This window comes from Pocillopora damicornis, chromosome 7 (assembly GCF_964200805.1).
Source record: "Pocillopora damicornis chromosome 7, jaPocDami1.2, whole genome shotgun sequence".
Classification (NCBI taxonomy): Eukaryota; Metazoa; Cnidaria; class Anthozoa; order Scleractinia; family Pocilloporidae; genus Pocillopora; species Pocillopora damicornis.
In genome coordinates, this window is record NC_142676.1 from 25332618 (window position 1) to 25354959 (window position 22342).

General features: G+C 39.4%; 2 protein-coding genes across 7 annotated transcripts; both read right to left on the reverse strand.

The window, feature by feature from the left end:
- Positions 1–73: 73 nt before the first annotated feature.
- On the reverse strand, positions 74–7786 carry LOC113667218 (uncharacterized). 4 transcript variants are annotated; one of them, XM_027183019.2, is made up of 13 exons: positions 7649–7786; positions 6601–7076; positions 5816–6095; positions 5450–5630; positions 5068–5151; positions 4368–4586; positions 3792–3902; positions 3120–3402; positions 2466–2754; positions 2042–2264; positions 1532–1815; positions 1142–1322; positions 74–870 (listed from the first exon to the last, which is right to left on the reverse strand). In XM_027183019.2, the coding sequence occupies exons 2-13, from the start codon at positions 7058–7060 to the stop codon at positions 481–483; spliced, it is 2985 nt and encodes a 994-aa protein (XP_027038820.2). In that variant the 5' UTR covers positions 7061–7076; positions 7649–7786; the 3' UTR covers positions 74–480. The 4 variants fall into 4 exon arrangements, with proteins under 4 accessions (XP_027038820.2, XP_089068010.1, XP_027038819.2 ...); XM_089211884.1 differs by having other exon boundaries at positions 6601–7127; positions 7626–7769; XM_027183018.2 differs by having other exon boundaries at positions 7626–7759.
- Positions 7787–8342: 556 nt separating this feature from the next.
- Positions 8343–21188, reverse strand: LOC113667162 (TOG array regulator of axonemal microtubules protein 1). 3 transcript variants are annotated; one of them, XM_027182950.2, is made up of 20 exons: positions 19048–21188; positions 16614–17265; positions 16114–16173; positions 15626–15798; positions 15291–15466; positions 13753–15047; positions 13564–13654; positions 13195–13386; positions 12899–13004; positions 12669–12755; positions 12419–12567; positions 12071–12229; positions 11807–11933; positions 11566–11693; positions 11117–11171; positions 10882–11013; positions 10719–10763; positions 10459–10630; positions 10127–10213; positions 8343–9802 (listed from the first exon to the last, which is right to left on the reverse strand). In XM_027182950.2, the coding sequence occupies exons 1-20, from the start codon at positions 20935–20937 to the stop codon at positions 9558–9560; spliced, it is 6021 nt and encodes a 2006-aa protein (XP_027038751.2). In that variant the 5' UTR covers positions 20938–21188; the 3' UTR covers positions 8343–9557. The 3 variants fall into 3 exon arrangements, with proteins under 3 accessions (XP_027038751.2, XP_027038752.2, XP_089068020.1); XM_027182951.2 differs by having other exon boundaries at positions 16147–16173; positions 19048–21187; XM_089211894.1 differs by lacking the exons at positions 8343–9802; positions 10127–10213; positions 10459–10630; ... (3 more) ...; positions 11566–11693; positions 11807–11933 and adding an exon at positions 11736–11754 and having other exon boundaries at positions 11984–12229; positions 19048–21187.
- Positions 21189–22342: the final 1154 nt, after the last annotated feature.

The following is a 22342-nucleotide window of genomic DNA, read 5'->3' on the forward strand; positions in this document are numbered from 1 at the left end:
GAAATAAAATGTGTGACAACGTCACCCACCCGAGTGAAATATCAAGTTGCATCATGAAAATATTAAAGACCAGTGAACGCCTGAAAACCATTTAATGGAACTTATGTTTACATTTGATGATAATTTAGAGTAAAAAATATATTTAGAGGGTAAGTTTCTAAAGAAACTGTGGTGCTACGTCGGTGAGAGAGTATAACAGGGTAATTTGGTATTATCAACTGAGTTGATCACGTTAATTAGCTCTGACGTTTCGAGCGTTAGCCCTTCGTCAGAACGATCGATGAAGGGCTAACGCTCGAAACGTTAGCTTTTAAACTCTTTACGGTGGCCAATTTAAATTATCAACTCAGTTGATAATACCAAATTACCCATAATATATTTCTTTTAAAAACAACTATTGTTTTCCTTAGTTTAAAAATTTACTTAACAATTAGAATCATTTGTGTGAAATAATGCTTTTATTTCCTATTTAAAAATTCATCAGTTTCTGGGGATGGGAGGGTGCTCCTCATACGAATCCACAGGACTATAAACAACGTCATTATACCCAAACGCCACCGGGCCTCCAACTGCCAGTCCCTGCGGGGTGGTCCATAGAGGAGAGCAAGGCATGACGATGACAGCCACTCGGAGGCCATAACGAACTTCCTCTGTTGTGATTGGCTGGCCTGTATCTTCATCTACTAAAGAGATCAAATCAGGAACCGTAGCAAGAACACTCCTGGAGCCATCATATTTTGTAACAAAAGCCACGTAGTTTTCATTCTGGAATTCAATACCAAGGTTCTGATTATTAAATTGTCCGGAGCCTTCAATGAGCAACCTTCCTCTGTTAAAGGCACCTTCAGTTACGCGGCTTACGTCCGCTATCTACAAAAAGAACACATCAAATTTCAAGTTGTCGTATTTCTTACTCAATACAATTTTCTCAATCTACAAGGCAAATCATTTGTGGCCTTCGGACATTAAATACAAATTTTCTCTTCTAAAATTAAAACGAAGCAGCCCGGCCAGTGGCGAACAACAACTCAACCCAGCGTTGCAATGTCCGAGATCTGCATTCTATATGATGGAAACATGCCCACAATCTACGAAACTAACGCTGTCAAACAGTTGAAATTAAAACAACAAGGTAACGAACCTTGCCAATCATTAAGAGTTTTCCATTTTCATGCTGAAGAATGCTATTCACTGGGGACGCCTTTTTGTGTCTGGCACGAAGAACAGTGTTACCCAGACGCCATGTTCTACTCACAGTATACAGGGCACTTTTTTGTTGCACATCTTTCCAGTCAAGGACAAACGTAAAGCCAACCATGCAGCTAAAGAGCAAAATTAAAATATGTCAAGGAAAAAATTAGTATCTGTTAACGGGACTGAAACTATGGCATTCGGGTTTTTGTCAAATTTGCTTGACTTCATGAGATGACTTATAGACAGGTCAATTAGTAATAACAAAATAAATGCAAGATGCTTTGTCAACTTTTCCTGTCAATCCTCGGTAATCGAAAAGAGTTTCTTAAGTACCTACCCCATCTCTACCGTTTTAATTCTAAGAAAGCCTTCTAAGTGTTTGGGTGTTTCAGCAAATGTCAACGCGACCACATTTCCTTTTTCATCTCCAACGGCCGCTGGGTATGCTGGGCTACCATAAACAAACGGCAAAAACATTTGCAACTCAGGAAACGCTCGTCCCATGCCATCCGCATCCACGATGGGGAGTCCCAGTTCTGCTCCAGCCACTAAGGGCTCGATAGAGTTGGCACCTCCTATCTCCGCACATACAACAGCCACGGGTTTCTTAGTGGATTGAGGCTGTTGATGAACAGACATCGAATTTCATACAAGACACTGCTGGAAAAACTGCATTATCAAATACTGAAACCTACCACAAGATAGGCTTTTTATCTAGTTGAAATAATTCAAGTGCAAGTGTTGACTTGCAAGTAAGGACAACAATTGCATATGAATTGTTTGTAAATTAACAAAAATGAGAATATGCCTAACAATCGGCCTCACAGAAGAAAGTTTACTCCTATACCTCATTATTGGCAGACATCCACTCTTGAACACCTTTGACTTCCTTGATTCCTTCTCCATTGTCATGTTCATTAACAGCATCACCAGCGCATAAAACTGCTACAGCTGCTTTCACAGCTGAGAGACTTTCTTGTCCACTGAAAAGCTTCTCGATCAAGATAACTGGTGCACCCATAAAGGCAGGTGTCACCACGGTACCCGTTAGTTCAGGAGTGGATCCTAACCTGAAAACACATGAAGGGAGAAGATGCAGCAACCTATATCAAAAATTGACATCGTTAGCCATAGTATATTTTCCGACTCCAATTACATTCTCCCTATGACTCATAATCGCCTCCTGGCTGTGAATTTAATGTTTCTATATATCATTTCTCGTCGTATAATCTTCATCACCAAATCTAACCTTATAACTGTTAGTTACTGACCTGTTTGGGTGAATAACACGAATTTCCTTGTTCTTCCTGATAAGCTCCAGTGCCCTTAGTCTCCCAAGGTAAGGACTACCTCCCCCTCCACACCCCATGATACCGGCTCCTATGGTGATACACTCGACATCAAACCTGCTCAGAATCCAGTCACCTGTTACAGGGTCTACATACGGATCACTGAATACAATGTCGTCCTCTTCTTGTGTACTGGGCTGCTGCTCCTCACCAGAAACTTCTTGAATGGGAGAGAACTCCTCGGCTGATAAGACACTGTATATGTCTGTGCCTTTAAACAAAAGCTCAAAATCACTTTTCTGTATTTAATACAATAAACCTGAAACCTTACATTATTATTAGAAGTAAGTGTTTATAACCCTTCCTTTTCATAAAAGCCATTTGCTCTGTCAATGTGTTAGCGCATGACAGTGGAATTCTCTAAATCCTCAGGGAAAATCATCTCTTAACGTCGCGGGTGCTTGTTATTTGAGTTCTCTTTGAAAGATGTTGGCTTTACACACAGGTTTATCTCTAACATTCAAGAGACTTAAGAAAGTTTTCTCATAACTATCTATTCGCATCAAGAATATGTTGCCCTTGAAACATTTGTTAATCACAAAGGTTAAGAAAATTTTTACAGGATTGTAGTCTCACCTAACTGTGATAGCTCCTCGGGGCTATTGGCTTTGCACTCTGCTAAATCACCAACAACTTTCAGAAAACACCGCACTACATTACCAGGCAGATACGCCAGTGGTACCTCATCCCTATCAATAACTTGTAAGGTTTGTTCGTCAGCCCCAGCCTCCATGGCTCTTTTACGCGCCATCTGTTCGGCCTCATTACCTACTTTTTCACGAGTTGTATTTTTCAAAGGAACAACTTGATCAAATGTTCCGCTAACTTTACTCAAGGCAGCGCCCACCGCATTGGCAACCTTCGGAAATGATCAACACAATTCACTTCTCTAATACATACATACTATTAAGAATGTTATTAGATAAGAAGTACTTCGTCTTGCGTTAGGGTTCTTCTAACATGCGACCAACCTAGAATAGTACTGAAAAAGGTAAATATGAATCCAACTAATAAAATATATTTATACGTATATGTATACTTTATGTAAACTTTTTGAAAGCCCATTTTTTAGCGGAAATATTGAACATCTTCATAATGGACCTAAATATTTCCATTATCCACGATTGGATGATACGACGATCATCCAGCAGTGATCTAATCCAAAGTTGGAAGCCACTTTCTTGCGCTAGGATACAGAAGTAAATTCACATGATCATACAGATGTTGATAACAGAGACTGCATTTTACCTGATAGTATGGAGGGCATAAAACTTTTGAGGCTCCTTTTAATTTCTGTGATAAATCCACAAGAACACTACCTCCACCAACAAGAATTACAGGTTGGTCCTCACCACTGAACTGTGCATAATACACATGATAAGCATTAACACTCTCTTCGCCCTCTTAATATTTATTCTGAGTTACTTCATATGAAACTATCCTCAGAAGAATTTGTCTCTCAGTTGAAAAGGGGAATTACAAATTCTGGATCAATATAAGTATCTGGGCAACTACCCACCTACCCCTCCCCTAACCCAACAACAGTTGAGTTAATGTTGGGTTAGGGGAGGGGTAGATGGGCAGTTGCCCAGATACTGATATTGATCTCAAATTCTTAACAGGTGAAGGACCACTAGGTGGATACACTGTTAATCTGAGTCACACTACGAAGTCCAAGATTGTAACTTAAACCAATTACATATAACAATTCACTTAGAACTTCAAAAATTGAGGCCTTTTTTCAGATTACATCTTTTTTAACTGGAGCCCTGCCAGGGTCAAACTGCAAAGTTTACCCCTTAATCACATTCAGTTCACAGATACCTTAACCCGATCAACTGCAGCTTCAATTTTTCTCTTGATCTCTGCCATTGCTCCAACCCTGACATCCTTGGGAATGTCCTTAATTCTTTCCTTATCTCCAATGTTACACAGGCCAGAAGCAACAGCAATGTCTGTTGATGTCATGGTCTTCCCTCCAAACACTAACGCTTCGGTCTTCAACTTGTAAGCAACACTTAATGGACCCACGGTGATACCCTCCTGTAACAAAGAAATAAAAAATAATCAGGGAAATGGTTATTTATAATAATTAAAATAGAAATATATTTTTACAAAATATACAAATTAAAGAAAAATCAGAACATTTTATCAAAGATCAAATGACTCCCTTTGATGAATAGTAATACCTCCATAACTAACCTAACAAGTGTACAAAACATTGACAATTTGAATAGGTTGGTTGCCATCAAAAACATTTTACATTTAAGACCTGTGCAATATCAAGTTGTAATATTTTGCTCAATATCTCCAAGGTAAAATTCTAACTCCAACTCACAAATGTCTTGTTGGTTACAACTTTAAGCTGTAGAAAGAGTCTATACAAGGGAGCATAAGAGCAGGTTGTGGGGGGAGGGGGGGGGGAAGAGGAAGAAACATCAGTGAAAAAGGGAAAAGATGTCTGATGCATCCTACCCTCCCTAAAAATGATCAGTTACAAAGGACAGTTAACAGACTGACTAACCTGTAATTGTTCCACTACTGATCCTCCTCCAAGTCCCACACTTAATACATCAGGCATTCGAAAGTTGGTGTTCACACCTCCAATCTAGTTTTGTTTTACAGCAATTCATAGAAAAAATTTTATTTATGGTAATTGGCATACATTTTAACCAAATTATTGAAACATGATATATCAAAAAACCTAGCTCATTCTAGATTCTTTTGAAGCCTGCATTTTTGATAGCAGTCTAAGGTATTATAGACATTGTCATGCCAAAATTCAAGAAGTTTTGACAGAATTCATGACTGGAAAAAAAAGAGACAATATTCCCCTGGAGTCCCTAATATTATATTTCATTTAAATGCATCTTATAATCATAAACTAACATAAATTATAAGTTTACCTTAACCCTTGTAGAAGCTTGTCTTGGAAATCCTCCTTTAAGAACTCCTACATCAGAGGTTGTTCCTCCAATGTCAATAACTATTGCATCTTGCACACCTGACAAGAATGCAGCTCCTCGCATGCTGTTTGTTGGGCCTGATGCAAATGTTAACACAGGCAGATGTAAAGCTTGCTCTGCACTGAAAGGAGACCAGTAAACAAGTTGAGAAAATTCTAGGGAATTATCACAGTTATAATCAATATCACATCATCATCATCATCTTCATAATAGTTGTCTTCATTATCATTACCATTATAATTACCACAATAATTGAGAAACACAAGGAAACTTACTATTAAGTTACAGAAGGCCAACGCTACATACCTTATTATGGTTCCATCATTCTGTGTGAGATAAAATGGACACTTCAAACCAAGATTCCTCAAGGCTGAACAGAATGCTCCCACAGTCCTTTTGCATAGTGGCTTTAGGCTCTCATTTAAAACAGTTGCATTCTCACGCTCTAGTAAGCCAATCAAACCCACTTCATGCGAAAGCGTCATACTCATACCTGGGTGAACTGATCTGATGATCTCAGCCACTTGGACTTCTTGCTCTTTAGAGGCAGGAGAGAAAACTCCAACAACAGCAATGTTTCTTATTCCTAAATGAATAGAATGAAAGAAAGTTTGGCACATAAGCAAATTTATCTACATCACACCTTAAGGAATTTAATGAACATCCCTAGACAACCATGTTAATTCCTGAATGGCTTCCCTTAGTCTATTACAGCCTAAGTAAACTAAAAGTAATCAAGGCACAATTACATACAGATCATTTGGCAACGAGAGGCCAAGAACCATTTAAATTTCTTTAATCTATGCCTCAGCTAAGATGATTAAAACTACAAATAGCCACATCAAGGTTCAGGGATGATAAACAATAACATTCAGAATGTTTAACTCCTCTTGGCTGCAGTGGGAGCATGTAAATCAAAACCTGCCTAATTTAAATGTTGAGGTGAGTTTAAAGAGTGGATGGGATCAGAATGATTTTGGTTAAAAGGCATTACTATGTTGTGGATATCCAACCTGCTGCTTGAGTTTAGAGGGTGGATGGGATAAGAATGATTTTGGTTAAAAGGCACTATTATGTTGTGGATATCCAACCTGCTGCTTGTACTTCATTAGCAACCCTTTTTACTTCATTCTCATCAACATCAGTAATACTTGAACAATCATATTGAAATCCTCCATTGAGAAAAAAATGCATTCCACCAATGACATTCCTCAGATCTGCTGGGAAATCACACAGAGGTGGGATGGCTTTAGTTGCTGGTCCACATAACCTTAATACAGCCACTTTAGTGAGGAATTTCCTTTGAACAACAGCATTCACAAAATGAGTGGTGCCAATGTTAACCCTTGCAACATACTGAGTAGGATTTGGTTGAAATTCGTCAGGAAGCTGGGTGAGAGTTGATTTAATTGCTTCAGTGATACCAGATGTAACATCTTCTGTAGTGGGAACTTTGGCTGAGGATAGAACAGTCTTCTGTCGCAGGATCACAGCATCAGTGTTTGTTCCACCAACATCAACCCCAATACAAAGCCACGGAACATTGGACATGGTTTTGCACTCTTTACTGAAAGAGTTATTGGGTAGGTTTCAGTCAGGCCTGTGGTTCTTGTTTCTCCTCCATTAATTAATAAAAATTAAATTTCAAAAATACTGAGCTTACGTGTCTCCACAGAATTATCATTGTGTGAAAAATTATTCTGTGTTGAGAGCGTAATTACGAAATAATGTAAAGAAAAGGCATGATAAGAATGCAAGATTTCGGAAAAGTATGTTTAAATGGCTAAGAACTGAAAAAAAATTTTTGAAAAATTAATTAGAAGTAAGAATAAAACAAGGAGTGTCATTTCACATTGGTCGCATCTGCTAAGGACATGGTCTCAAACCACAAAAAAAGGTTATCTCTCCTGTTTGCACTCTACCACAGATAAACCAGGCAATCATATGAGGTAAGGCAATAATGCACCAGTTTCAAAGCGGAAAAACGGCTCCTAATAACGAAAAAAACAACGTTCGATTGCGGAGCAGTGAGTAAGTTGGAAATTGATCTCTCGACCCCATGGGAGTCTCCTAAGGAATATACTTAGCTCAGTAACTCAAGATATGTATGTCTCACTTCTGCACCCTTCAACTTCACACCTTTGAGAATTGGGGACGTTCGTGGAGGCTAATGGAGGTTATCATGTACGAATCACTAGCTGTTGGCGGATTAGTGGAGAGCGGAACACCCCTGCATTTCTCCGTCGATCAACATCCGCTGAGCGTGACAGAGTGAGTCTAGACTGAGTCCCCTGAATCTATCTGCTATCTCACGGCCAGACAATTCGAATAGGTACAAAGTTTGAGGTTTTACGATATAAAACCTGGGTTTGCACACTTACCCATATTAATTCTGTAGTTTTTAATGTAAAAGGTGGTTGTGTTTTCACCGTAGCTTCCCAATATTTAAGTGTACGTCGCAAATCAAAAGTACGAGATGAGGGAACTACCGGAGAGTGTAGAACACATGTCCATCGAGAGGTATTAAACACAGGTTCCTGAGGGAAACTGAGTATATTTAGAAGCCAGCTGACAGCGGGGAGGAAGTTAAGTTTGCCTAAAGGAGCCTGTAACCACATGACGAACAGTAACGAGAACGTGGGCTAAAAGAAAGTTAAGTATGTACAGGACACTTCCTGCGACTTTTTCCATCTATTTAGGCACAAGGTCATGCAAAATATAGTCTTGTTGTAACATGTTCGGTATCCACTTCGTGTGGGGTTTGAGCAATGCTTGTATGAACTTGGATCTAAAAGGCAATTACAGTACAACAAGAGATAACGACATCAAATCCTTTAGGTTCCAAGATTTATTACCACTCTCGACGATTAAATTCTTTAAAATGTAATCCACCCAATAATGGGAAAGACACTACTTAATTAAATGTCCCGCTCAAACTGCGTACATAAAGCATCCGGCGGCTCCAGTAAATGACAATTTTTTACTACATTTCCGCTTGAAGGTAACGTTGTTGTCAGAACCAGTGAGTACCTGGCGAGACTCTGACAATAAACTGTTCACTTTTTCTAATAAATAACTTTAACTACGTCCACTTCATTTACACGCTTACGTAATTGCTGTACAAATAAAATTCTGTAACGTTACAAAAATAGGGCGGTTTTTCCTTCGGTAATTTCAATGTTTCCATTTTATTCCACTGAGTAGCGGAAGATTTAACATCTTCCCCTTTCCCCACCAAGCAGGATTAAAAATAACGTTTCAAGCTTTTACAGAGAAAGTAGGAAAAAGGAAATATGATAATTCATAAATTGCACACTTCGTATAATAACTGTTATGTCCTATTGGCCCCTTGACAAACCGCGGAATATAAATGAGGACATATTTTCAACAACGATTAAAAAAAATCTACACTAAATATTCGAGCTCTTCGTCAGTGATACGATATGCACGTCTATAGAAAATGTGTCTGACGTCTATTTCTCATAAGTATTACTGATAATATCCACCTTTTAGATGAATTAATTCACTAAAAAAGGGTGTTTGGGATGCCTAACTGCTGGTCACGTCGCTTCATCCTAATGAGTTGATTCCCGATTCCCCACTAAACCAACTGAAATGTTGATATACATCTTCGCTTTAGTGCTTATCACCAGTAAAGTTGTGAGCAAAACAAACAATAAAGCCTATCATACTCAGGACAGTTTGTTCGATGTCAAGTTAACAGCATCAGTCAAATATCTTTGGTTTATCGTTTAGCAGTTAGACTGAGAATATATTACGTTCGTGTTAAAATAGATTATTTCTCTCTCCATATTTGGAAAATTTTAAGAATTGCATTAATTTAAAAAGTAAATATCTGCTGTTGATACAGCACTAAATATTGTACTACCAACAATAGTACCTAACTAAAAGAATATCACAAGAATGCTCGGGAACTAAAGGCGTACGATAACACAACAACCGACAGATTCTGTCGAGAACAAGGCATGACGAGTTTCCACAAGAATCCATCGATGACCTGGAGCTCCCGACACTCCGCTTTTGAGTGTCATGAACCAATAATCTCGTGTAACTTTTCTTGTATTCTTGGAACTTGATTAGATGCCTGCTCTGTCAAACTCCGGCCCATACAGGAGTACAGTGTACTAGTTAGCCTACTAGTGGATGTCTTCAGGGCACTGTTACCGGCGCCAGCACTGCTGTTACTCGCCGTGTTCAAGAGACCCCACAACAGAGGAAGAATATGGCGAGAAACTACTTGTGGCTTTCGAGTGTGCACTGTCGATACGATATCTAACGGACACAATCAAAAAAGTAATATCGTTGTTTATTTATTTAACATTGATAGTTGAGTAATACTGCAAAGGCAGGGGATAAGAGATACTACAAGAATTAAGGGCAGGGAGAGAGAGATAAGAACACTTATAGGGCACGGAAAAGAAACAAGGAAATAGGCAGGATACGAAGGGCTGGGTGGGGAGGGTGGGGTAGGTACAAAAGACAAATAAAATAACACCAATCAAGTAAATAAGGCAGGAAAGGTAAAGAGACGAAGAAAGACAAGATGACGTAACAAGAACAAATCATCACAACAAACTGCACAAGAAGATCACTGACCTGCTAACTTGTCCACCATGATCGGTTTAACGCGGCTGCTTCCAAACTGTGCCGTTGAACAAAATGGTTGAACTAACAGAGTTTTGTCTGACAATAAACAAATAAATTCATTTAGTCTGCCATATCATTATAACTGTTTTTGCAAATAACAAGCCGCTAAGATTTCTTGATGTTCAACATTTATTAGGCGGATCGGCTATGACAAGTATGCTGTTTGTTAATTGACATAAGACAAGCTAAAAAAATTATGTATAGCTACAACAAAGACGAGAAAAAACAGCAACCAGAGCCATTAATACTACGATAACCTAAACCAAGTTGTGTCATTCTACCGATGTGTTTAATGAACTCATCAAGAGCTTCCTCTGCTGCAGAGAAAATATTCGTGTTCTTGGAAGCAAAGTTAGATGTCAACGCAGCAACCATTGGAGGAACCAGAGCAGTTGATTGGTTGGCTAAACAGTGAAGGATCTTGGGAAGGCACTGAAGGGCATACAGGTTTACCTACAAAAACATCAGAGAGCAATAGGAAAATTAGTTCTTAAGTCCATTCAAATTAAATCCAAATTCACGCTAACAAGGTACACCTTACTTTGCTATTCGAGTCTTGGAGACGAGGGATAAACGCATCAAAAACCTGCGACAAATACGTTTTGAAGTTAAGTTTATTTGTACCAAAAGGTTCCACTAGATAATCGATTCACATGAAGTATCATAACGTGCTCGATACTTGTGGTATCATGTGAAATTATTACCTTGGTAAACTTTTGTCCTGAGCCATCCGGGTTTAACTGAACTAAATCAACAAACTGATCGATCGCCTGTTGTCGTTCTTTCCAATCACTGGCCTGTAGAGAGTTGATTAAGTTTGGGATCGTCTCTTCCCCCTGTCACAAATCAAATGCCAAGGAAACTGTTGCTATAATTTTGTTGCTGATGACAAAATAATGAGGGAAATAAATTAATTTAAAAATTACACAGGACACTCACCTGAATCAATCCATCTCGTGTCACGGGTTTGCCACTCCTTGAAGGTTCTCTCGAGCTAAAAAAAAAAAAAGGCAAAATTGTCATAGTTCTAATTCTCTTACCCACGTCACATTGGTTTCCAGAAGTGATGGTTTTTCTATAGAAAACGCTTAAGATTATATTATCAAACTGAGAGCTTTAATCTGTTTCTCTCTCTCTCTCTCTCAACCTCCCTCGCATTAAATCAGACATCCTTTTAAAAGCATCCCTCTCGATCCAGCCCCCCTTCCCTTTACTGGCAGTAACTACTACGCCTCCCTATTGTTGAGCATCTCCCTAATCTACCAGCGTGGTTGACTTACAGTTCTGCATCTGCAGAAAAACCAACAGGTCTTTAGTAAAGCAATAGTTTTACAAGGAACAATCACATGAACGAAGTTAATGCAAAGTTAAAGCGGCTTTCGATGTACCTGGAATTTGAGGACGGAGATGCCGCCACTGATCCTCGCACTCCACCGCTTCGTGAACCTCCACCACCAGATGCAGGTTTCCGCTGCCGTGCGGAGGAGGAAAGGTCTGATGGGGGTTCACCCAGCCCCTGCAGAAAAAAAACCAGCCAACCAACCTGAGCTTCATAACAAGCCAACGTTCTCAGCTAACTAGAAAGCCACAACAAAAAGGATCGTGATTGGTTATTAAACATATTCGTACCTTTGTTCTAAGATTGTCCACCGTGTCACGCACGCTCTTCTGCAGATTGGACGGCACGTGTTTAGACACGTGCTTGTCAAACTCGGGATGATCGCTTATAGACGAAAGAATCTTGCGTCCATAGTATCTAGACAAGGGGATAAAAAGCAGAAATGGAATCATGCTGACAGTACTAACCTTGACGTGAACAGCTGGAAACTATGGGGCGAAGCCGCAATTCCCTTTACATGATTTATTTGTTTTTCTATACTTGATGGCACGCACCTAGTTTCCTGTCCACCATCTGTGAGGAATTGAGCTGTAGTAGGAAGAATTTTCTCAGTGACATCTTTGGCTCCGCTCATCACTCGACTCGGTCCCATGCGGTCCGCGAGCATGCTGAGAAACTGGGCAGTGGTCTTGCGTACGGTTACGTTGCGATGGCTGTGAAAATTCAAAGGAAAAAATTTTAGAATGTTCTTTATCGATTATGCTTCACACTGTTAACTAAGATCAACAAAAATCCATCATTAGCCGCAACACAAAAAAATAGGTATTCTAAAAAAAAAAAAAAAAATCTGGCGAAATGCCAAACTGCACAGGATGTGCTCAGAAATGTTTTCAAGTAAGTACCTGGCTCCTCCAGAAATAAGTGCGACTATTAAACGGGTTGGGGTCAGACTAGAAACCATGGCTGTCAAGGCTTTTTCCACGTCTTCTCTAATAAATCCACTCGATTCACCAGCTTTAGCCAGTAGGATTTTAGCAGTGACTTCCAGTTCCTATATAGCAACAACAACAAACACAAGCGCATGCAGTTGTGAAACATTCTACCCCGGTTGGTAAAAAAAAAAGCGAACGAAGAAGAGAAAGGTTTACTCACATTATCCATGTTCTTTCCAAGAATGGTGTACATGTCTCCAAGACAGCAGATGCCCGAACGAGAAACTTGTGATCGAAGATTTTTAACCTTTGAAAATTCAAACCATATTTAAAAAGCTTTTTCATTCCAATGCTCTTAGTTAAAGTCACGACAATGCAATGAAATAGAACCGTACAGCTTCAGTCAAACAAAAAACAAATAAACAAAAACGCCTGAAAAAGCCCGCGTACCTCTGCTATGATAGCAAGAGTCACCGAGTGTAGCTGTGAAACCAGCACTTCAGGATGATGTTTAGTAAGACGACGAATTCCTTGAATTCCTTCACACTTCATCTCCCTGATATGAACAAAAAGAAAGAGAAAATTTTACTAAGAGTATTTCATCCGAAATCAAGGGAAACTTTCAATCACAAATTGTAATCCACGTTTCTATCGGCAAAACAGAGTAATTGACAAATACTCTTAAAATAAAGGAACAACATAGCAGGACCAACACAGTGGCAATCTATATCATTTGGGATACCTACCAATCCTCTGTGTTTGCTAGATACTTCATTGCTTCTCGCAGAGCATTGTCTGGATTATTGAAGGGCTGCAGATCGTCCAAACTGATTTCCCAGCACTGAGCTGAAGTACTGCCTGCGGATGCTGCATGATGCCGTCTGATCTCTGATGGATCATCTGTAACCGCATAACTAGAATCTCGCTCAGACTGTGTCCTGTGAGGAAAAATAAACACTTATTGATTACGTGTACCAAACTTTGTGAAGGATCCTCACGGTGCCAGGAACCTGCCTGATGAATCACCCCTTTGCTCCTCTAAAGAGGAGTAAAATAAGTGTTATAAAGTTCGGTGCACCTGAAGTAAACAAATGCGAATAGTTATGTATACGTACGATGAAACAGGTGCCTTCTTTTTAGGAGTTCCTCCTGTGGGTGGTTTTTTGTTGGACTTCAGTGGAGAACTGGACCCTGATACTGAAAGATCTAGCGAAAAAATGAAAAATAAAAAGTATGATTATAGTTTATATAGGATAATTTTGTTTCAGTCTAAGACAATCAATGACAATGAAACATTTACTAACTCGTATTTTCAGGTTCTGCAGCAATTTTCAGCTCCTTGGCTCTCTGTAACTGCTTCTTCTTCAGCTCAGCTTCCTTTTCTGCCAGTTGTCTCCTTATTTCCTCTTCCTGTTCTCGTTCTTTCTCAGCTCTAAGCAACTTTGCCTCTTTTTGTTTTTGTTTTTGTCTCATTCTCTCCTTCAGCCTCCTTTCTCTCTCACGCTGCTTTTCCTGTTCAATTTCCTCCAACTCTTCTTGTTGTTTCAGCAGCCGATCCCTAAGAGCCTTTTCCTGCCTCTGCAATTCCTCTTGCAGCTGCTGCTGTTTCTGCCGTTCTAATTCCCTTTCTTTTTCCTTCCTATTAAGCATCTTTCCAAGTTCTACTTGCTCTTTTAAGATTTTCTGCCGCAATTTCTCCTCCTCCTCTCGCTGAACCTGCAGCTGCTTCATACGCTCCTTCTCAAGTTCTGCAAACCTTTCCTGCTCCTTCTGAAGTTTTTCTTCTTCCTCTTGTCTTCTTCTTTCCATCCTCTCTCGGGTTGATTTAGACAGACTTTTCCTCATGGTTTTCGGTGTCATATCTCGGATGTTCTCTCTGATTCCAGAGTCACTGTCCTCATCGCTGTCTCCCAGGCTATCTGAGCTCCCTTCACTCTTGATGGTTGATGTTGTAGTGCTCGTTAGTGTTGTTGTTGTCCCTGTGGAGGTGTCACCCTCTTGTGATTCTGATGGAGTAGGGTATTCCTCTTCCTCACTGTCCGATTCACTGTCTGCTTCCTCGTCCTCGTCTTCGTCTTCTAACTGTCCTTCCTCACCTTCCTCTTCCTCGTGGTCATCTTCTTCCTCTTCCTCATCTTCCTCCTCATCACGTCCGTCATCATCCTCTACTCCTTCATCAGACTCTTCTGTCTCATACTGTAACTGGGTCGTTTCATCCTCTGCCTTGAGCTGTTTATCCAGTCTCAACAGCCCCTGACCAACGACTTCCACTTTTCCCATCCCTAAATTATCGTCTCTCCCTGAGAAGCTGCTACCCACTCTTGAAGATCTCCTATGTTTATCATCATCATCATCATTATGCACACCATTTTCCAGAGATGAATATTCAGTTTTCCTCCCCCCTGTGGTCGACAGAAGCCCATGACCTGTCACACCAAGACCTGCATCGTCTGGGTCTGAGAACTTATGGGGTAAAGGTGTTGGACTCTGGAGTTGCAAAGAAGTTTCTGCTGAGAGTCTTCTAAAGTGAATTGGTGTTCTTGCAATTCGTGGTTTACTGTCAAATGGAGATTCAGGTTTGGTGGGGAGTTTTGACAATCTGTAGAACAAATGAAGCAAATATGAAGTCTCATCCTTAGTTGCTGTAAAAGCAGTACATTATAGATGATAACCGACATCATCATTCTCTGTGCACAGATAAAACAAATAGCTTGCCTCTTAAACAATTCCACGATCCAATGAATAAGGACAAAATGTAAAGAACAAACCGAACTAACACAATCATTACTTTTTTTTAATAGACTCCTAGCTTAGCATTCAGAAATATAGAATATTCAATTACCTTCCTTTTTCAAACAGTGGAGTGCTGGGAAGATCATTGTTATTCTCCAAGGGTGAAGGGCTACGACTTCTTCCATCCTCACCATCACTGACCACAGAGTACATTTTCAATGCTCTCTTCAACTCTGCTTGTTTGTGAACTTGACTAAAAGCATCTTGAGGAGGAAAATTGCCAGCCTGGTAAAAGAAAAGTAAGAATAAAATAAAATAAGAAATGCAGGTTTCCTCTAAATATTGGTACCTCGCAGTAAACAAGACAATAGATCTTTTGTGCGTGCATCAAGCAGTAAAAAGGTCACTATAACACTAATGATGGTATTTACAAAGTAAACATACCTTAACAGGGGCCAGTTGTGCTGGGCGTGTAGGTGTCATTTCAAGGAAGTCCATCACACCTGACTGGATTTCAGTCTTTTTAGTTTCTCCCAGTTCAGTAGCCCTTAAGCCTCGAGTCTTTGATGCTGATCGTGCAAGTTGAGGCTTCATGTGGATGGGTGTCTGAGGTACTTCTATTGGAAATCAAAGGGAACATCCATAACTAATTTTCATTTTTAATTCTGAAATTACTTCTGGTTAATCTGTATTTGTTCTCAATAAAAAGAACACTTCTCACTTGATATTGTGACACTCAGGATATCATGAAAATTTTGATTTGATTGTAACAGGTGTTTCATGTACTAACCAATCAAAACAGTGTAAAGGTCAGTGGAACAAAACTCAAAACCACAAACTTATCACTGTGGCTGACTATGATTTAGTTTCCCAAAGCTTAGAGTAATTGGGGAGGCATAGATACTTTGTAAGATGTTATAAAGTTAGCATACCATTCTTTTTCATCTCACCCTCCCCTTGCTCACCAGATGAGTCCATGTCCGTAGGTATAGCTAGAAAAGATCCATAAAGAGTCAGTAAATATTGAACTCATGGTGTATTCGGTTAAGTTTTATCTAGTAGACATGTACATGAAATTGATACCATGTACTTGACCTCAGAATGGCTTATAAGCACCATTACAAATATTTCACACAATCCTTGTGCAGACAGACAGTTGTCTTGTCTCATGTTCTTATAACAGGCAACCAGTTATTCAAACAGATCATCATACTTTGGAAGATGATCTTTAAACAGCTGTTTGTAAAGGGACACAAGTTGCTGCATCATGAGACAAACATTATCATCTGTTCAACTGTATCATTACTGTGCCATGGGAAAGAGGACTCTTTTAAGGATGTCAAAGTTTGGATCTCTAAGGATTTTCAAAATTTAAAGTAGAAAACTTAGGCATCATGCATACAACTGTACACACTAATCCTACAAAACTTACAATGTGACACAGGTGACAGTCTTCCAAAAGGTTTCATCTCACTTTTCAGTTCAGTCCAGTCAGGCCATGAGCTGGACAGTGACATTGAGAAAGGTTTTCTCTGTGATGAGAGGAAGGGTTCTTCATCACCCGGTGAAAAGGAACTTTGAAGGGAAAATGGAGGAGTAGGTGTGACTGACTGTGCACCTCTTGGAATACTTTCCTTGGGTGTGTGATCTCCAATTGCTGGTTCTGCACTATTACTAGCCTTGGCTTTTGAGGAAATTGTTCCACGCTTGTATAGTAGAGCATAACTATTCACAGTACCAGCTGGAGCAGTTTGATTGAGATTCACACCAGGATTAACAACCTTAGATTTGTCTTTCTTAGCCTTTGCTCGGTGCATTTCAGCATAAGAGCTCCCTGGTGTGTTTTCAGCAGCTTTAGGGACATGACATTCAGTAGCTTGGTTTGCCTTTTGTATGCTCATGGCATGATACTTTTCAGCATAGGATGATGTGGTGAGTTTTGACTTTGGTGGAGTTGTCAGTGATGTTGTTCGTGGCTGAGAGGTGGATTTTGTTGCTCGATCATTGACTATTTCCATGGGAGCCCATGAATTCAGCTTCATTGGTGGTCGTATCGGTTCAATATTCTCAGCAGCAGCAGCTTGCTGAAAAATATAAATTAAAACATACCTTGGTTAACTGTTTCATAACCCAATACTTAAAAGCAATACAAAAAAGCAGAAAAGTCAAATAACAAACAATTGATCAATGAGAAAACTGAAGGTTTCTTCCTTGGACAAAGAAAGAAAAAGTAACCATGGTGATTGAAATAGCAACAAAACTCATAGTGGGTTTAACATTTGAAGAAACCTATCTACAACAATCAAAAGGGAAAAAAAACTAGAGAAAAGAAACACGTTAGTGATATCTTATCCATGGCTTACCCACAGCATACCCTAAAAAGCAATATCTAATTTTCACACCTGTTTTAATATTCACGCCCTAGTGACAACAACAAGTTTGTACTGATAGTGAGTATTGTCAAATAACACATCTATTTTCCCAGCAGGCAATTTCAAAATTTGAACAAATTAAGCACAATAATAATTCACCTTACAATCCTTTGCCCAATAGATATGCTCAAAAAAAATTCTTCTTACAACATTGTTATTTTTTATCAACAAAATGTGCGTATCATGAAAACCAAGTAGTTTCATTAGTATGATTACTGAACTTTAAAGAGGTGCCTAAACCTTATTAAACATTTGAATAATTTATAACAAGCCGCATGAAAAAACTTGGCTGGGGATACATCAACAACATGTTGAGATAAAATACACATAATATATGAACTTTTTAAGTTTGGTTGAAATTAATTTACAACTACAATTTAAAGTATGGCTTTTTCAATCTTTTAAGTTGAGGCTGGACCCATCATACACAACCTAATTTAAGGATGGCTAAAATTGGGAAGAGTTTTGAACAAATCAATTATTCATTCTAATACCACATTTACTACAGTGAGTTTACTCATTGTTGACCAAATTAAAATCCTGACTAAATTACCCTTTTCCACTTTGGAAAACATTAAACTTAATTTTTGAACTGTCAACAATAACTATTTGCATAATAATTTAAAAGGTGACATGTCAATCAAGCATTGAGCATCATTTGAATGTTCAGCTACTGTCCCTGATTAGTTCCAATAATCAGGTGACAGGAAATTATATTTCTTTTCAAATCTATCAAATCCAACTGCTATGAAGATCACATTGCACTTGAGCTGTAATCGGCAATTATGAATGTGCATCTGGCAAAGATAGAGGAATAATCTGATTGAAATTAATGATGTAGTCTTATGGCCAAGCAAGGCTTGCATTTGTACAGCTGTTATTCAAACTTCTAGGCAGAAGGTATATGTACATTAAAAAATCTTGAGAGGATGAGAGATGATTTCTACAAATTTGATGCATACATATTCACTTTTACAAGAAAAAATACCTTTAAAATTGTGCTAACTAATGCAACGATGTTTTCTGATATCATAATAAGTCTCTTTGGGAGAGGCCCAAGCTAGAACAAGCTGTGATATCAAATCATTCTTTTTTCTCCTTGAACATTCAAAGCTTTAGATTGAAACTGACAAATTTCCACACATTTATAAATGTGGTTTAGCTGTCTCTCTATCGCAAGTATTTTGTTCCCAATCATATGAATAAAAAAACATCGTCACTGATAATGCATCTATAAATAAAATATCTTGTACACACATATGCAATGAAATCAAATGCACTTAATTCTTGTTTTCACCAAAACATTTCAACAACTAGGTGCAGCTTTCTCAGGGACTAAAAGTGAGGTCATAAGACCTAAATGTTGTAAAACTCAGAAAAAGTTATTTACATAATGGAAACAAAAGTAAAACTCCTAAAATCAATCACTCTCACCTGAGTAACATCCTTGGCCTGGTCACCTTCCCAGGGTAAACGATTCTTTCCTGCACTAAAGAATCTTCGAGGACTTGGCCCAGACATGGAAAATGAATCATTAGGTCCTGGTGTGGAGCGACTGGAACCTGATGGATCGGCTGAGCCTGTTCCAGCAGTACCTGCTAAGATCCAGTCAATGTCAGCTCCACGTGGTGTGTTGCTCTGACCTCTGATTGTTCCAGATGATGGCATAGGAACAGCATATTCAACCAAACCATCCCTATTCAAGCGAGGAAGCTGCCTCCGGGCCAACCTGGCAGTAATAGCTGCCATTACACCATCACCACCCATTGTGAGCTCAATGGCATCAACTGCTGTCACCACAGGTTGAATGCGCCCAGGACCCATTGCTTGTGCTATAACTGCAAAAGCCTCCAGTGCTGCTTGTCGCACTCTTCTTTTACTGTCAACTAATACTGGAGCAATTGCATTGGTCACTTCTGGAAGATTGAAGTCTGAACTAGGAAATGTAAGTAGTGCAGCAATGAAAACATTTACAGTTTCTTCACGCACTCTCGAGTTTCGATGTTGTAAGTTTGATGTCAACACAGTTAAAACTGACTTTGGAGAAAGAATTTGCATAAGCTGCATGAACACCTTCATGTTTTCCTGTCTAATTACAATCTTATTGTCGCCTAATTTGTTAGATAGTGCTAACAGCAAAGGTTTAAGAACAGGACGTATGCCAACCCCCAATTTAGCAACCAGCAATCCAATAATCTGAAGACTGGTGACACCAATTTTAAAGTTCACATCGTCCAGGAAGCCAAGCAGTAATGCAAAGAGCGGTCCCAAATTGGGTTGAATAGGTTCTGTATCAGTTAACTGTCCCATAAGAGTTTTCAGTTCTTCAATTCCCTGGGCTCGTATCCTCCAATTACTTTGATCTCTCAGTTTCAACATCACAGAAACAGGGACAAAACCAAACTCGAGCAGTCCGTAGTTCGCATCAGGGTAATTATCTGTATTTGTTACGGCTATCGTGTGCCCTCTATCGAGCACGGTCCCTCTCTCTGGTAGCTCAACGTCTGAAATGATTCCGTTCGTGTTCGAGTGACCGGCACTTTTGGCCTTGCGACCTCCGAGCAACTCTAATTCTTTAACAGGATCGGCGCTTCGATTTTGAAGCGCTGATACACATAAATTTTGTTGATCAGGCGATAAGCGATGAAGGTAGCTTTCGAAAATTGTGGACCCAACAACATTTCGTATCCTTTCCAGAGAAATGACAGCAGGTGAAGTTTCGGGTCTCGACGAAGTTTCTAACTTCCCAACAAGCGCTTTTGTCAACGTAAACAGATCTTCATGGGCCAGGTTCGGCATAATGAGAATTGGTAAGGCTACTAAACTTTCTGTTCTTGTCCTTCTGTTGTCACTTTCAAGGCCATGATCGATGATTGCATTAAGAACAGCACTGACTTGCGAAGAATGTTTCATGTACACATGTAGGGTCTGAATAGCGGATTTTTTCACCGACACCTGGTTGTCTCCGATGTTTGACACGATTAGAGGAAGAACAAGTGTCATGCAACTATCCAAATCCTCTCCAAACTCAGGAATTATTTCACACAAGAATTCGATGCAACATAGTCGGGTGTTAGAATCTGAGTCGGCCAGAGCTTCTTGCAGAACCTGAAATAAGCCATGTCGATCGTCAAATTGTAAGCGACCACCATTTCGCCGTGCGTTTGCTCTGAGTTCGTCCAAAATGTCAGCTTTCTTCGCAGAGTCACTGTTTCTGGCTAGGCCCGCTAGCACTTCAGTCTCTTCCATATTTTGTACGAGGACTTCATCGGGCTCGGCGATCACTGATGACAGTGGTTTTAGCTTGGCAACACTACTAGCCATCTACCGTATGCATAATTGTATTAATTGCCACGAAATTATCAACAAACCGCTGCTACATAACCATCGCCAGGGTTTTATGCTTAAACGACGTTTGCATACGTTAGGAGTAAAATCCTTTCATCTCAAAAACAAGCAACCAGGCAAAGAAAACATTAGAGGAAATAAACTGGATCCATTACACTCGTCAAGAGTTTAGCGAAAATTGTACAAACTTTAGCTGCGTAAGATTCCCGGATGAACAGAAAGTGACATCAAACCATGCACAGCGGCATAAATGAACTGGTCTGATTGGTTGAAATCAAAGAGAAATTAGAATCTATCAAAATATTGCGGGGGCGAACAAAGAAATCGATTTCTGCAAAAATCCCAGCAGTCATTCCACAAAATTCATCAGCCCCAATCAAATTCAATCTTAGGCGATCTCGGAAACTTGAATAACAGCAACATAATTACCCACCGATTAGAATTGTTTATCGGGATTTTACCTATGTGACCAACAAATAAGGACCGGAATATTTGAACCAATATTCCATACGTTGACAAGCCTTTCCTACGTCTTGAGTCAGTCGAACATTCTCAAGTGCAGGGCAGGCGAAAAGGGGATGACAATATTCAATTCAGAACATGCAAACCTCAAGACACGCACAAAGTGGAAAAAAAACTAATTTACGGGGAAGTTAAAGTTTGCGGGTTAAAAACGCGGGAAATAATATTTACTTTACATACTGGATGAAAGTGTGTTATGACCGGGGGAGCTGAATGTGCACATTCAGCGTGCTATAACTTTGGTCATGATTATGCAAAATTAGGCATTCAATTTGTTCTTTCTTATCTGATTGGTTTTCTGTAATAACTTGCGAGCTCTTATTTTATTTGGGAGCGTAAATTATCAATGTCCAGCTAACTAGGCGGTATAAGACCCATTAACACGTGCTCTCAAGGTTAGTTTTTGGCAAGCAGTGCTAATACCAGAACCAACACTAACTATTGTCAAACCCAATTTTGTGTGCAATTTTCAGCACAGGAGGATTGTCATTTCAGAAAAAGCCATCCTCCATACTCAGCTTAAGGGCTGGGAAATAAACAATTCATGCTGTTGAAACAGAGAAACGGTGTCAAGAAATTACTTTCTATCACAAGGAAAGAGATTAGTAAGGGCGGGCGTCGTGTGTGTTGCTGTCATGATTTATTGTAATTTTTTTCGTAAAATTTTTCTTTCCAACTGTAAGAAATACACGCAATATGGGGGTGATTAAGTAATACTAGATGATCTCCATCTCACACTAAATTGATCAGTGAGCTCGTTTCAGCAGTCTATCTTTCTTTCGACAGAATAACGTTCTGAACAATTTTAATAACGTAAATCGTTTTGAAAGCTTTTGGATTGTAATAGCTCCCACGATTA

Excerpts from the sequence above, each read along its gene's own strand:
- LOC113667162 (XM_027182950.2), bottom strand. The coding sequence starts at position 20,937 with ATGGCTAGTAGTGTTGCCAAGCTAAAACCACTGTCATCAGTGATCGCC. Across the intron at positions 15,467-15,625 it reads CACAACTGGCCCCTGTTAAG|GCTGGCAATTTTCCTCCTCA; the intron begins GTATGTTTACTT and ends TTCTTTTACCAG. Across the intron at positions 10,214-10,458 it reads TGAGTTCATTAAACACATCG|ACAAAACTCTGTTAGTTCAA; the intron begins GTAGAATGACAC and ends GTTTATTGTCAG.
- LOC113667218 (XM_027183019.2), bottom strand. The coding sequence starts at position 7,060 with ATGTCCAATGTTCCGTGGCTTTGTATTGGGGTTGATGTTGGTGGAACA. Across the intron at positions 2,755-3,119 it reads CGAGGAGCTATCACAGTTAG|GCACAGACATATACAGTGTC; the intron begins GTGAGACTACAA and ends TTTTGTTTAAAG. Across the intron at positions 871-1,141 it reads AACTCTTAATGATTGGCAAG|ATAGCGGACGTAAGCCGCGT; the intron begins GTTCGTTACCTT and ends TTCTTTTTGTAG.